At 39.6% G+C, this 13,597-nt stretch overlaps 1 protein-coding gene across 3 annotated transcripts in view; it reads right to left on the minus strand.

Moving 5' to 3' along the window:
- Positions 1 to 13,597, minus strand: part of LOC125632620 (carbonic anhydrase 13) — a 40,818-nt gene that overhangs the window by 6,528 nt on the left and 20,693 nt on the right. For 2 of the 3 annotated variants that reach the window (XM_048841129.2, XM_048841127.2), the window contains 4 exons: positions 7,209 to 7,327; positions 3,169 to 3,264; positions 1,489 to 1,551; positions 187 to 342 (listed from right to left, as the gene is read on the minus strand). In XM_048841129.2, the coding sequence (XP_048697086.2) occupies positions 187 to 342; positions 1,489 to 1,551; positions 3,169 to 3,264; positions 7,209 to 7,327 (434 nt within the window). The remainder of the gene's footprint in view (positions 1 to 186; positions 343 to 1,488; positions 1,552 to 3,168; positions 3,265 to 7,208; positions 7,328 to 13,597) is intronic. The other variant, XM_048841128.2, reaches the window with a different exon arrangement.

Raw genomic sequence — 13,597 nt, forward strand, 5'->3', positions numbered from 1 at the left:
TCATGTTAATTTCAAATTTATCTAGAAACTCAAGACAAAAATGTAAAGCACAAAATTTGGTAGGGTAAGAAATGTCATAATTAAATATCTAAAGCTATAAATAAAATAGTCTTGTGAGTATCACTTTAAACCATAATTCAGTTTAAAAAACATTATATTTGAAGGGTTGGGGGGATCAAAGTGTACCTGCTCAGAGGAAACACTTATAGGCTCTCTGAGAATTATCCAGATGACACTTTCAAGAAGAGGTGGAACAGTAAGAGAGCCAAGATAAGTCCAGTAGTCCAGAGAGTGAGGAAGCAAACAGGAAGGGTCAAAGTTTGTGAACAGTGCTTGTTTACCCTGGAAAAAGAAGCATGCACATTCTAACCCAGAACCACCACATTTAGCAACCACTTATTATGCAGTCTAGTTAATTTCTTTATGGTGTCATAACATTTTGTTTATTTAAAAGTGACAAGCAGGATCTCCCCCACTAGTCATGCCAAAGGAGAATTATGGAGAGAAAAACTGTAAGAGATTGTTCCATTGGTGGGGGCCAGGTTTGCATGGCTCTGGAGGATCACAGAGGTACATCTACACAGCTCACGGCAATGAGCCTCCCAACCGAGCTCCACAGACTTGGGCTTGCGCTACTGTGCTAAAAATAGCTCTGTAGATGTTGCATCTTAGGCTCTGAAACCTAGGGAGGGGAGTGGGCCAGAGCTACCCATGTGGAGGTCCTGTGCCTCTACAGCAGATCTGCCCCTAGTGTTCCTTCTGGTGACAGCAGGGTTCCACTGAAGCCATGCTACCAGGCACCCCTGTTGACTATGAATAGCCTAGTGATGGGGGTCTGATGTAAAAGTAATACAACATCGGGATATATTATCCTTTGCTTGGAATGTCTGTAGAGCTGATGGGATGGCAATCTGTGTCTTCTGCAGTCTGACACCAGCCCATTCATGCCTCCCTGGTCCACCCATCCATGCCCTCCCTCCTCATGTGGATTTTTGGATTAAGAGAGAGGCTTCTGCAGGGTTTGATGTCACAGAGATAACTGCCCCCCTCCCGGTCACAAATGAAGGGCCAATTAATGCATGCAAGGCCACTCCATGTGCTGATCAAAGGGGACACAATTCTCTTCTCCCCCCATAAAACAAGGGAGAAAATATGTCTCGACTCTCCATATTCTTAAAAAAAAATCCCACAAAAATAAAATGTGCAATTATCCTCCGTCAGTGATCTTGATGATAATGTTATTTGTCAGGGATTAAATTGTTACAGCTAATTAATGATCTTCTCCCCTCCCCCCGCATTGTACAACAAAATAATTACAATGTGCTGGTTTGCGTCTGACTTTATCCAGCAAAAGTGCCCCTAAACTCCCCCAAATCAGAGCTAATCCTTGTTTACCGGCTGTAAATACCTAAGGAATGTGAATGTGAAGCATGGAAGAAAAAGAATAGCAGCAAGAAGTACTGGAGAATTTTAGGAGAATTACTTTACCTTGGCTCTAATGGTATCCAAACGGTCAGTAATTTTCTTCAGCTGAGAGTTACATTCACCAATCTATAAAGGCAAATAGTCAAAGATCAAACTCTCGAGGGAAGAATATGCATTCACTTTCCACTTATTAATGTTTAATTTTAAAGTTTTTCACACAGGGCCTGATCCTTCACCCAGTGAAGTTAATGGTAAAACTGATAAACATCAATGGATGCAGTATCAGGCCATTATTAATTAAAACAACCTGGAACAAATGCTGATTATTCAGAAAGAGGGATGTCATTCACTTTGCTGAGGCTATTTTTTCATTAGCTGTATCAGTCTGGGGAGTTGATTTTATTTTTAGTTCACTTTTTGTGGCAGTAGAATAAAAGCTATTTTTCTTAACAGTGTTTTACAGAGGAACTGTAAGAACCTCAGGCTGTATACATGATGTGAATAAATTAGTCTACACCCTTTTTAAGCTTAAGTTTTTTAAAGCACACTGGAAAATTCACGAACATGACTCTTCTGTGTGACTCATGCAAAATCAGGTTTCTCAGCAATGTTCATTGGGTCAGGAGGGTGTACACTGGGAAGGTGACAACATGTATAAAGGAGTGGCTCATGAAAAGAGTACTTTGTAATTAGTTGGCAAGAATGGGATAGGTTCAACATGAACAAGCAGCACAAAACATGTCAAGGATCCCTGATGACACTGATCTCTGCAGCATGACAGCTGTAATATAGTCACAGAGGTGAAATTCACCAGTCAGCACAGGGACAGAAGGCTCCAGATGAAGCAGAACCATTGCAGTTACATAGTATGGGAGGAAAGTGGGGAGAAGGCAGCTTTGCAGCAGCCTTCCATATCACTGATATCAAGCAAAGCTTGGTTTGCATTTGCTTTGCAAAGACAGGGTGTGTGCCTGTTGTGTAGCCAGGAGTCCTGCAATTATGTGGATGCAAAGGCCACAAAATCCTGTTGACAGCAAGGGTCTTAAGCACTGCTCCAACCCAGGGCATTGGCATTTCCAAAGTGGCAGTGGCCATCACCGTATTAACGTGACACTGAAGTAGGGGCTACAGAGCTGCTCGGCACCCTGTCCTCTAATCACAGGTTAAGTTTTTTGTGTCCTTTCTGGGGTTCCTTGCACAAAGTCAGTGAGGCTGTGGGATGGGGTGATTTTTTTATCCTAGAATGAGCAGGTTATCAAGTGTATGAGGCACGATTTTGTTCAGAGATTTTAAGGAAACCCTCTAATGTTTGTTTTCCTCTTGAGACAGAAAAGAAGCAATTCACCATTGGAACAAACGGCTAAGCGAAGTGGTGAATTCTCCATCTCTTGATATCTTCAGATCAAGACTAGTGCTTTCTGGAAGATATGCTTTAGAAAAACACAAGTTATTGGGTCATACAGAAGTGCCTGGGTGAATTTAAATGGCCTGCAATATACAGAAGGTCAGACTAGAGGATCTAATGGTCCCTTCTGGTCTTAAACTCTATGAATTATGGTGTCTTACAGGTGATGCAGCAATCTACTATTACAAACACATTAAAAATTAGGCATGTGTTTTCTGCCTTCATATTTTTGCTGCTGCAGAATTATGGGTAAAGAGATATTTGCTACAGAATAACAGTTTTGTTGTCTAAGCTTATAACACAGATTTATTAAAAGGGATAAAGCAATCATTGCTTACCTTTAGAAATACTGCCATGACAGCTAATCCATCCCGCTGCCGAGCAGCCTCAACAAAAGTGGAATATTTGTCCGAGTTCCAGTGAACCACATGAAGCTGAAAGGCAAAAGCACAAATACTGTCAATTCCCACTGAACTGGTGCAATTACAATTAACATGCAATTGTACTAGTGTTGAGGTTTCTACTTCACCTGTTTATATTCAGACGCATTCAATTTTCCAGCTGCAAATATTTATGTTTATTGAAATCTGGAAATATATAATCATACAAAGGGCAACAACAAGCACTGATGTGGCTGGATAGATATGAGAATGGCACAATTAACAGTATTTTTACATTTCAGGTACAGCAGTTACTATTAAAAGTCAAAATTTAGCAAGTTACCACCACCACAGTATCTATGGATACTCACTGTTCTAAATATGGGGAAAAACTGCAATTTCGTAGGCCAAAATTTTCAAACATTGAAGGCTAAAGTTAGGCTCTTAAATCCACATTTAGTAGAGCTGGTAAAAATAAGTGGTAGAATAAAATCATGCAAATTTCATCAGCATTTTCCCCTCCCTGCTCCCATTTCCTCAGTCAAAATTTCAGCAAAACATTGATCTGCCTTACAGCTGGTCATGAAATGAGGAGGGGGATGGAAAAATGAAATTTTCACAAAAAATCTCCCTCCCCCCTCTTTTTTCTCAAATTTAAATTTTGCATGAAAAATTTTCAAAGAAAACTTGAAGTTTGGAAAAAAAATTACCAGCTTTTGTATTTAGGCATCTAAATAAAAGTGGCCTGATCTTCAGAGGTGCTGAGCACCTGCATTTCCAACTGATTTCTGACTGGGAATGTTTTGTGGTAGATTTGTAATGAGCAACCTCGCTTGTTTGATGTGTAATTGCTTGGAAGCTTCACGCAGACTGGTCCAAATTCAGAAGATCCACTCTGGCTAGTCCTAGGATTGCCACGATTTGGCGAGGTAAAAAGCAAAGTGATCTTTGCCCCAGTGTCCTCCAACCCCTCCCACCAAGCCATGCTCCCTAAAGTCATGTTCGTACTCCCCTGTCAGGAGCCTTCAAGTCTCTACGGAAGGTGCTAAGTCAGAGTCAGATGTCTCTCCTAGCTTGTGCAGAGTACTGCTGTTCTCTGCACTGCCATGCTGTTGAGTGTACGTAAGTGCTATATAAAAATTAATTTATTATTTTCAAAGTACTGAACAAACATTATCTAATAAATCTTATAAGACTTACTAACTCACCCAGAGTCTATCTTCCCTATTCTTCAGAGAAGGAAACTCAGAGTAGTTGAAGATCACATTTTTCAAAAGAGGCTTTTAATTTTGGGTCCATTTTTAGATTTTCAGAACCTGATTTTCAGAGGTGCTGAGAATCTGTTGCTCCCAGTTACTTCACTTGGAAGACTTCACATGCTTGTTGAGCTCCAGATGGACACACAAAAACTGGGGACCCCAAAAGTAAAGGCTTCCTTAGAAAACATGGGTCTTAATGGCTTGCCTGAATGAACGGCATGGGAGGCTGTGTGGTCTTGTGGATAAAACAGGGGTCTTGGAGATCTTGGTTCTAGATCCTGCCTCAGACATGGACTTGGCCTTTGGCAAACTGCTTAATCTCTATGGCCTTAAGGTTTCCCTACCTGTAAAATGGGTAATACTTGGTGTTGTGAGGCATAATTAATGTTTGTTAAGCTCTTAGGCCCAAACCAACAAAGTACATAAGTATATGTTTACCTTTAAGCATGTGAAAACTCCCATTTAAGTCAATGGAAATACCCTCATGCTTACAGTTAAACACATGCTTAAGTGTGTCGCCGGATTGTGGCCTTATGACTTGTCTACATGGGGAAATAGCCCAGAATAGCTATCACAGAATAGCTCCTGTGTGGACAATCTTATTTCGCATGAAGGTGTCTGAGTGTGGTGTAGCTTAACACGTTTTGGAAGTGAAGCTAAATTGCACCCAGGTACTTTCAGTGCAGAGTAAGAGTGTCCAGTTGGGGAGTTAGTACAGAATAGCTATTACTCTTTAAATTCATACCCTAGCTTATTTAGCAATAGCTTCCCTACATAGACAAGCCCTGAGATATCCTTGCAGGAAAGCTACCACAGAAGTCCAAAGTAGTATTATTAAGACCAGAAATAGAATATAGGAATTCATACCTCACTTCTCAGTCCAATAGACCATTCTGTGTGCACATGTATGCATGTTAGTATTCTGGAGCTTACAATGTCTCCATCGGACCATTCACGATTTTAGATTCACAAAAGCTAGATTGAATAACTTTTAAAATGTTATATTTTGCATACACAAACAGGAAACAGATACTTTCAGTCGGAATGACTTTTATTGTGAATTAAAAAACAACAAACAAGAAAGAACAAAAAGTAAAATCCCTATAGCTAAATAAACCACACTACTCCCTGTAATTTTTCAAAAAGACAAAAAAACCAACAAAACAAACAAGAGCTGTGAAACATTTTGGGGTAGAGCCCCATTCTCAATGGCTTGTGACTTCTCTTTTAAGGTATGTATCCCATCTTACCACCGCTCCTGCACTGCAGCTTGTTGAAGAGAACTTGGTCTGGCCAATGCGATGCCACAACTCAACAGGACCGGGGAGCCCTCTTGTTTCCTGATGTCCTCTGACATGGGGCAAGCCACGTAGTCTTCTTTGCTTGTGAACTCTCTCTTTCTTCTAGCATGTGCCAATTTGGCAGAGGTGCTTTCTTGATTTGTTAGAGCATTTTCTTCAGGGAGTTCGGCACTGAAACTGCATTCTCATCTCCTGGGGTATTTCTTCTGCATGACCAGTGCTCAGCAGCCTCACTCTTTCTTCTGGTTTCCTTATCCCAAAACCAAAATGATGTCTAACGTGCTTCTTGCAGAAAGTTACCAAAATGACAAGCAGTGGGAAGCTTTTTAGACTGGCTAGAAATTCAGAGAGATTTTCTCCTTCCATTTGGTTTCTGAGATGGAACTTATTTTTTTTTCAGCTAGAAATTTGGTTTTGGTACATAATGTTTTTAAGCACCTCTATTAATTCTTTATACTCCATCTCACCTGGTTCCTGTGGAAAACATAAGCCTTTAAACACTGCAAATGTCACTTTTCCCACCAGTGGTAGAAAAATTGATTTTTTTTCTTACCACTGTCTTCTATAGCATTTCCAATAAAATACTGATCAGGACTTTGTACATATATTTCAAATTGTTCCTCTTTTGCATTATATTGAAAATCTGCCATATTTCCATAAAAAAATTATTTTTACCTTTTCTATTTTCCTTTTTTACCCAGGAAAACTCTCACTTTCTCTGAGCTATTTGTTGTTTGAGATCCCATTTTCCTCACTAAAATACTTGTTTTATTTTTCCCATACGCAAAGAGGAAACAGATACTTTCAGTCTGAATTATTTTTATTGTAGAATAATCAAAAGCAAGGAACAAGAAAGAGCATAAGTAAAGACTCCATGAGAGAGCACACTGTGCGTTTCTCCTCTGTGACATTCTGCACTAAATGGAACACTCACAATGGCTGCCTGTCTCTGTAGGCAGCATAGTCCTTAGAGATTTAAAGGTGCAGTACACAGAAAACAAAGGCATAACTGTCACATTGCTACATACACCACAAAAATAACCACCCAACTCTTCTGCAAATAGTAAAATGCACATATCCTCAGTAAGGCCGATTAAAAAAAACAAATCTGCAGTTTCTATGTCAGGCTTATTTTGAGATATAAACGATTCCAAAGGAAAAGTTAAAAATTAAAAACAAAAAAGATTAAAACAATTCTCAAACAATAAAAATCCTCTAAATTTTCCACTTATAATATTTCATGTACTTCTTGTCTTATCCTTTGCCAAGGTCTCCAAATATATTCTCCTTTGGCAGAGGATCACACACGAAAAAATTTAGGCACATTGCTCATGTTTTGAAAAGTTAGGGAGGCAAAATCTGTCTTATAATGGAACACTAGTTCAACCTTAACTACAGAGAGACTATGGCCTCTATATAATTCAATACAATGCCTTACCTCCGCTGCATACTTCTTTCCATCCACTGCATGCTCAGAGCCAATGTCATCGCTGGCCCCCCAATGAAAGTGAATTTGGCGCAGTCTATAGCTTCCAGTGAGTGGTCCCCCTCTCAGCACTATAAACCAGATAATAAGAGATTTTTAGCCAAGGCAACATGCATTGTAATAAAATCTTCTGACCTATACTTTCATGCATACAGCATTATTTTGGGATCCAGGCATCTCAAATAGATTCTCAAAGCATATGTATTAATAGGATACCACTGCACAACAACAATAGAAAGGAGAGAATATGCCCTTCAAAACTTAAGTTATATATGTAAATTAGCTAATTAATACTACCAGGGGATGAACTGAGATCACCCAATGTGTCTTACTATAGGCAGAAAGCAGTACTTGTTGGTTGTTTTTTTTTAATTCTTCTGAGAAATTGAATTATTATTATGCAATCTATTTGGCAGCTACATTCTTATCAACACATTTCAAAGTGACACTGACAACCAAATTAGGCCTAAAGATTATGCCATAAAAAGGTAGATTCTTTAATAAAATTGGAGGAAAATAGTCAGTTGGTTTAAAATTTATTTCAACATTCCTTGGCATTGTTTGAAACCCAGATGAAACTGTACTGTACCAAAGCATGAAAACCAGGCAGTGAAAATGACTATAAACAAAGTGAAGCTAATAATGCATCTGTTTTGTCCAAGTTCAAAATTAGTGCATGTAAAATGTAAATAAATGGCACATTAAGAACACATGTAAGGCACGTGTGTGTTTTATTTGTGTAAATATGTCTCTCTTTAAAAAAACAAACAAACTAGAGATGGATCCAAACCAAAATTCAAGATCAGAACTGTAGATCCGATCTCACCTGCAGTCTCTCTCTGTAATTCCCTGACGCTGAATTCCCTGCCTCTTAGAAAAGCTTCATCTGATTTCAGCTCTTCCCCCCCTACACACACACACCCGAAAAAAGGACTATTGTGCTCTGGGGTTCTGGCTAGACCCATTATAGAGATATAGACAAGGGGATCCAGTCATCTAAGGCACAGGATGGTAGGACGTACACCAACAGCAAAAGTGGAGGGTGAAAAGGAGAAATAAATTGAAGCTATCAAGAACAAAAATCCACCAAAGGATGAGAAGAGAAGAATTTCTTTATTTGCCTATACACTAATGCTAGGAGTCTGGGTAACAAACAAGAGGATCTGAAATTGCACATTTATGAGCGTGCATTCAACCTAGTTAGTATCGCTGAAATCTGGTGGGAAAATTTGAATTATTAGAATGTTAAAATCACTGGCTATAACCTATTTAGGAAGGTTTGAGTAGACAAAGGAGGAGGGGGAGTGGCACTGTTAAAAATGGCATTATTTGTTTCTGAGTCACTGACAACTCAGAAGTAAATGACCTTGAATGCTTACGGATCAATGTTCTAACAGATAAAGTACACAATAGGATACAAGTTGGTGTAAGCTAAAAAACCCACACCAAATCAGAGTGGAGAACAGGATGACCGGCTCCTTAAATAGGAAAAAAATATAGATGACAATTTCTTAACTCAAGAAGCATTGCATCCAACACGGTGGAATTCTACATTAGACCTCATCTTGACATATAAAGAGGAACTGATCACAGAACAAAAAGTTACTTAGATACAATTTATCATGTTTTGATTACATTTCTGTTCAAAGAGAATAAAATCCCAGCCAATTACACACACGCTTGTGTGATCACATACACACACACATACACACACACACTGCTTTAAAAGAGCCAGTGTTACAAAGTTTAAAACAATAAATGACCTGAAAGAAAACAAAATCATCACTGATAAATTTGCAGATGACACAAAGATTGGGGAAGGATAAATAATGAAGAGGAACAGTCACTGATACAGAGTAATCTGGACTGCTTGGTAAGCTGGTTAAATCAAACAATATGCATTTCAATACAGTGAAATGTAAGGTCATATATCTAGAAACAAGGAATGTAAGCCATTCTTACGGAATGGGGGACTCTATCCTGGAACACAGGAAAATTTTTTGGAGATTGTGATGAATAATCAGCTGAACATGAGCTCCCAGTGAAACATGGCTAAAAGGGCTAATCCTTGGACACATAAACAGGAATGTCAAGTAGGAGTCATGAGGGTATATATTACCTCTGCATTTGGCACTGGTGTGGCCACTACTGGAATGCTGCATCCAGTTCTTGTGTCCACACTTCAAGAAGAATGTTGAAAAACTGGAAAGGCTTCAGAGAAGAGCCACAAGAATGACTGAAGGATTGGAAAACATGGCTGATAGTGAGAGAATTATGGAGCTCAATTATTTAGCTTAACAAAGAGAAGGTTAAGGGGTGATTTGATCACCGTCTGCAAGTACCTATTGGGGAACAGAAATTTGATAATAAAAGGCTCTTCAATCTAGCAGACAAAGACAAAGATCCAATGGCTGGAAGTTGAAGCTATTCAGACTAGAAAAAACAGACTAGACAAATTCAGACTAGAAATAAAGCACTTTTTTTTAAACAGTGAGGATAATTAACCATTGGAACAATTTACCAAGGGTTGTGCTGGATTCTCCATTGCTGGAAATTTTTAAATCAAGTTTGGATTTTTTTAAAAAATATATGCTCTCGTTCAAGCACAACTATTGTGTTTGAATCAGGAATTAACTCAGGGAAGTTCTATGGCCTGTGTTATGCAGGAGATCTGACTAGATGATCACAATTGTATCATCTGGCCTTAAGATCTATGAATCTATGAATATGGGCCTTGATCCTCAGCTGTGCTGCATATATGTTGGGGGTGGGGGGAGTCAAAGGAGAAGTCCCAAAGAAGCCATTTGCAGCTTCCAGACCCAGGGCTGTTTCTATGCCAGGTCAGTCCCTGACCTAATTTGAAATAGCCTCAGGGTTGATCTAAACTATGCCAAGTGTCTGTGGCCCCAAGTGGCTGGTATGCCAGGTGGAGGGGATCACCAACGCACAGTCACACTTCAGCCATGCCTCTTTCTAATAGGCTATATCAGCTCCACCTCTAGGATTCCCACACTGAGGGGATTCCCAGCTGCTTGGATTAGCTGACTTGGATTGAGGCCACAACATAGGAGAAAACCTAGCCAATGAAGTCTGAATATAGGTTCAGATCTGAAGTTACAGTTGGGCCCATTTCTAACTTTTTGTCATGACACTGTCACTTTAAATATGAAACATATTATTTATATAAATAAATTGGGTCAAGAGAATCCAGCAGAAGTATTCCTTACAGAAGTCCAGGCAACACCGAACATGTTGAGATATCATAGAATCACAGGACTGGAAGGGACTTGAGAGGTCATCTAGTCCAGTCCTCTGCACTCATGGCAGGACCAAGTATTATCTAGACCAGTGGTTCTCAAAGCCAGTCTGCTGCTTGTTCAGCGAAAGCCCCTGGCGGGCTGGACCGGTTTGTTTACCTGACGCGTCCACAGGTTCGACCGATCGCGGCTTGCACTGGCTGCGGTTCGCAGCTCCAGGCCAATGGGGGCTGCGGGAAGGGTGGCCAGCATGTCCCTTGGCCCGCGCTGCTTCCCGCAGCCCCCATTGGCCTGGAGTGGCAAACCGCGGCCAGTGGGAGCCGCAATCGGCCGAATCTGGGGATGTAGCAGGTAAACAAACCGGTCTGGCGTGCCAGGGGCTTTCTCTGAACAAGCGGCGGACCGGCTTTGAGAAGCACTGATCTAGACCATCCCTGACAGGTGTTTGTCTAACCTGCTCTTAAAAATCTCCAATGATGAAGATTCCAAAATTTCCCTAGGCAATTTATTCCAGTGCTTAACCACCGTGACAGTTAGGAATTTTTTCCTAATGTCCAACCTAAACCTCCTTTGCTGAAATTTAAGCACATTGCTTCTTAGCCTATCCTCAGAGGTTAAGAAGAACAACTTTTCTCCCTCCTCTTTGTAACAATCTTTTATGTACTTGAAAACTGTTATCATGTCCCCTCTCAGTCTTCTCTTTTCCAGACTAAACAAATCCAGTTTTTTCAATCTTCCCTCTTGGATCATGTTTTCTAGTCCTTTAATAATTTTTGTTTGCTTTCTCTGGACTTTTTCCAATTTGTCCACATATTTCCTGAAATGTAGCGCCCAGAACTGGACACAATACTCCAGCTGAGGCCTAATCAGCGAGAAGTAGAGCGGAAGAATTACTTCTCATGTCTTGCTTACAACACTCCTGTTAATACATCCCGAAATGATGTTCATTTTTTTTGCAACAGTGTTACACAGTTGACTCATATTTAGCTTGTGGTCCACTATGATCCCCAGATCCCTTTCCGCAGTACTTCTTCCTAGGCAGTCATTTCCCATTTTGTATGTGTGCAACTGATTGTTCCTTCCTAAGTGGAGTACTTTGCATTAGTGCTTATTGAATTTCATCCTATTTACTTCAGACCATTTCTCCAGTTTGTCCAGATCATTTTGAATTATAATCCTATCCTCCAAAGCACTTGCAACCCCCTCCCAGCTTGGTATCATCCACAAACTTTATAAGTATACTCTCTATGCCATTATCTAAGTAATTGATGAAGATACTGAACAGAACCAGACCCAGAATTTGATCCCTGTGGTACCCCACACTTTACACCTTTCCAGCATGACTGTGAACCACTGATAATTACACTCTAGGAACGGTTTTCCAACCAGTTGTGCACCCACTTTCTAGTAGCTCCATCTAGGTTGTATTTCCCTATTTTGGTTATGAGGTCATGCAAGACGTATCAAAAGCCACACTAAAGTCAAGATATACCACATCTACTGCTTCCCCCCTATCCACGAGGTTTGTTATCCTGTCAAAGAAATCTATCAGGTTGGTTTGACACAAAATTTGTTCTTGACAAATCTATGCTGACTGTTAATTATCACCTTATGATGTTCTAGATGTTTGCAAATTGGTTGCTTAATTATTTGCTCCATTATCTTTCTGGGTACAGAAGTTAAGCTGACTGATCTGTAATTCCCCTGGTTGTCCTTATTTCCCTTTTTATAGATGGGCACTATATTTGCCTATTCCAGTCCTCTGGAATTTCTCCCATCTTCCATGACTTTTCAATGATAATCACTAATGGCTCAAATATCTCCTCAGTCAGCTCCTTGAGTATTCTAGGATGCATTTCATCAGGCCCTGGTGACTTGAAGACATCTAACTTGTCTAAGTAATTTTTAACTTGTTCTTTCCCTATTTTAGTCCCTAATCCTATCTCATTTTCACTGGCATTCACTATGTTAGAAATCCAATCGCCACCAACATTCTTGGTGAAAAACTGAAACAAAGGAATCATTAAGCACCTCTGCCATTTCCACATTTTCTGTTATAGTTTTCCCCCCTCATTGAGTAACAGGACTACCCTGTCCTTGGTCTTCCTCTTGCTTCTAATGCATTTGTAGAATGTTTTCTTGTTATCCTTTATGTCTCTAGCTAGTTTGATCTCATTTTGTGCCTTGGCCTTTCTAATTTTGTCCCTACATACCTGTGTTATTTGTTTATATTCATCCTTTGTAATTTGACTTAGTTTCCACTTTTTGTAGGACTCTTTTTTTATTTTTAGATCATTGAAGATCTCCTGGTTAAGCCAGGGTGGTCTCTTGCCCTACTTCCTGTCTTTCCTATGCAGTGGAATAGTTTGTTATTGTGCCCTTCATAATTTCTCTTTGAAAAACTGCTAATTGTCTTCAATTGTTTTCCCCCTTAGACTTGCTTCTCATGGAATCTTACCTACCAACTCCCTGAGTTTGCTAAGGTCTGCCTTCTGGAAATACATTGTCTTTATTTTGCTGTTCTCCCTCCTACCATTCCTTAGAATCATGAATTCTATCGTTTCATCATCACTTTCACCCAAGCTGCCTCCCACTTTCAAATTCTTAACCAGTTCCTCCCTATTTTTCAAAATCAAACCTAGAACAGCCTCTCCCCGAGTAGCTTTCTCCACCTTCTGAAATAAAAAATTGTCTCCAATACATTCCAAGAACTTGTTGGATAATCTGTGCCCTGCTGTGTTATTTTCCCAACAGATGTCTGAGTAGTTGAAATCTTGTGCTTTGGATGATTTTTATATCTCTGAACACATACTTATTTGAATATTGTTTGAACACACACTTGTAAGCTACCAAAACACAGTATTTAAACCAAATAAGTAGGGTTGTCAAGTGATTTAAAAATAAAACGTGATTAATCGTGTGATTAAAAAAATTAATCGAGATTCATCGTGCATTTAATTGCTCTGTTAAACAGTAATAGAATACCATTTATTTAAATATTTTTGGATGTTTTCTACATTTTCAAATATATTGATTTACAAAGCAGAATACAAAGTGTACAGTGCTCTCTTTATATTTCTTTTT

The sequence above is a fragment of the Caretta caretta genome, chromosome 2, assembly GCF_965140235.1.
Source record: "Caretta caretta isolate rCarCar2 chromosome 2, rCarCar1.hap1, whole genome shotgun sequence".
NCBI lineage: Eukaryota > Metazoa > Chordata > Testudines > Cheloniidae > Caretta > Caretta caretta.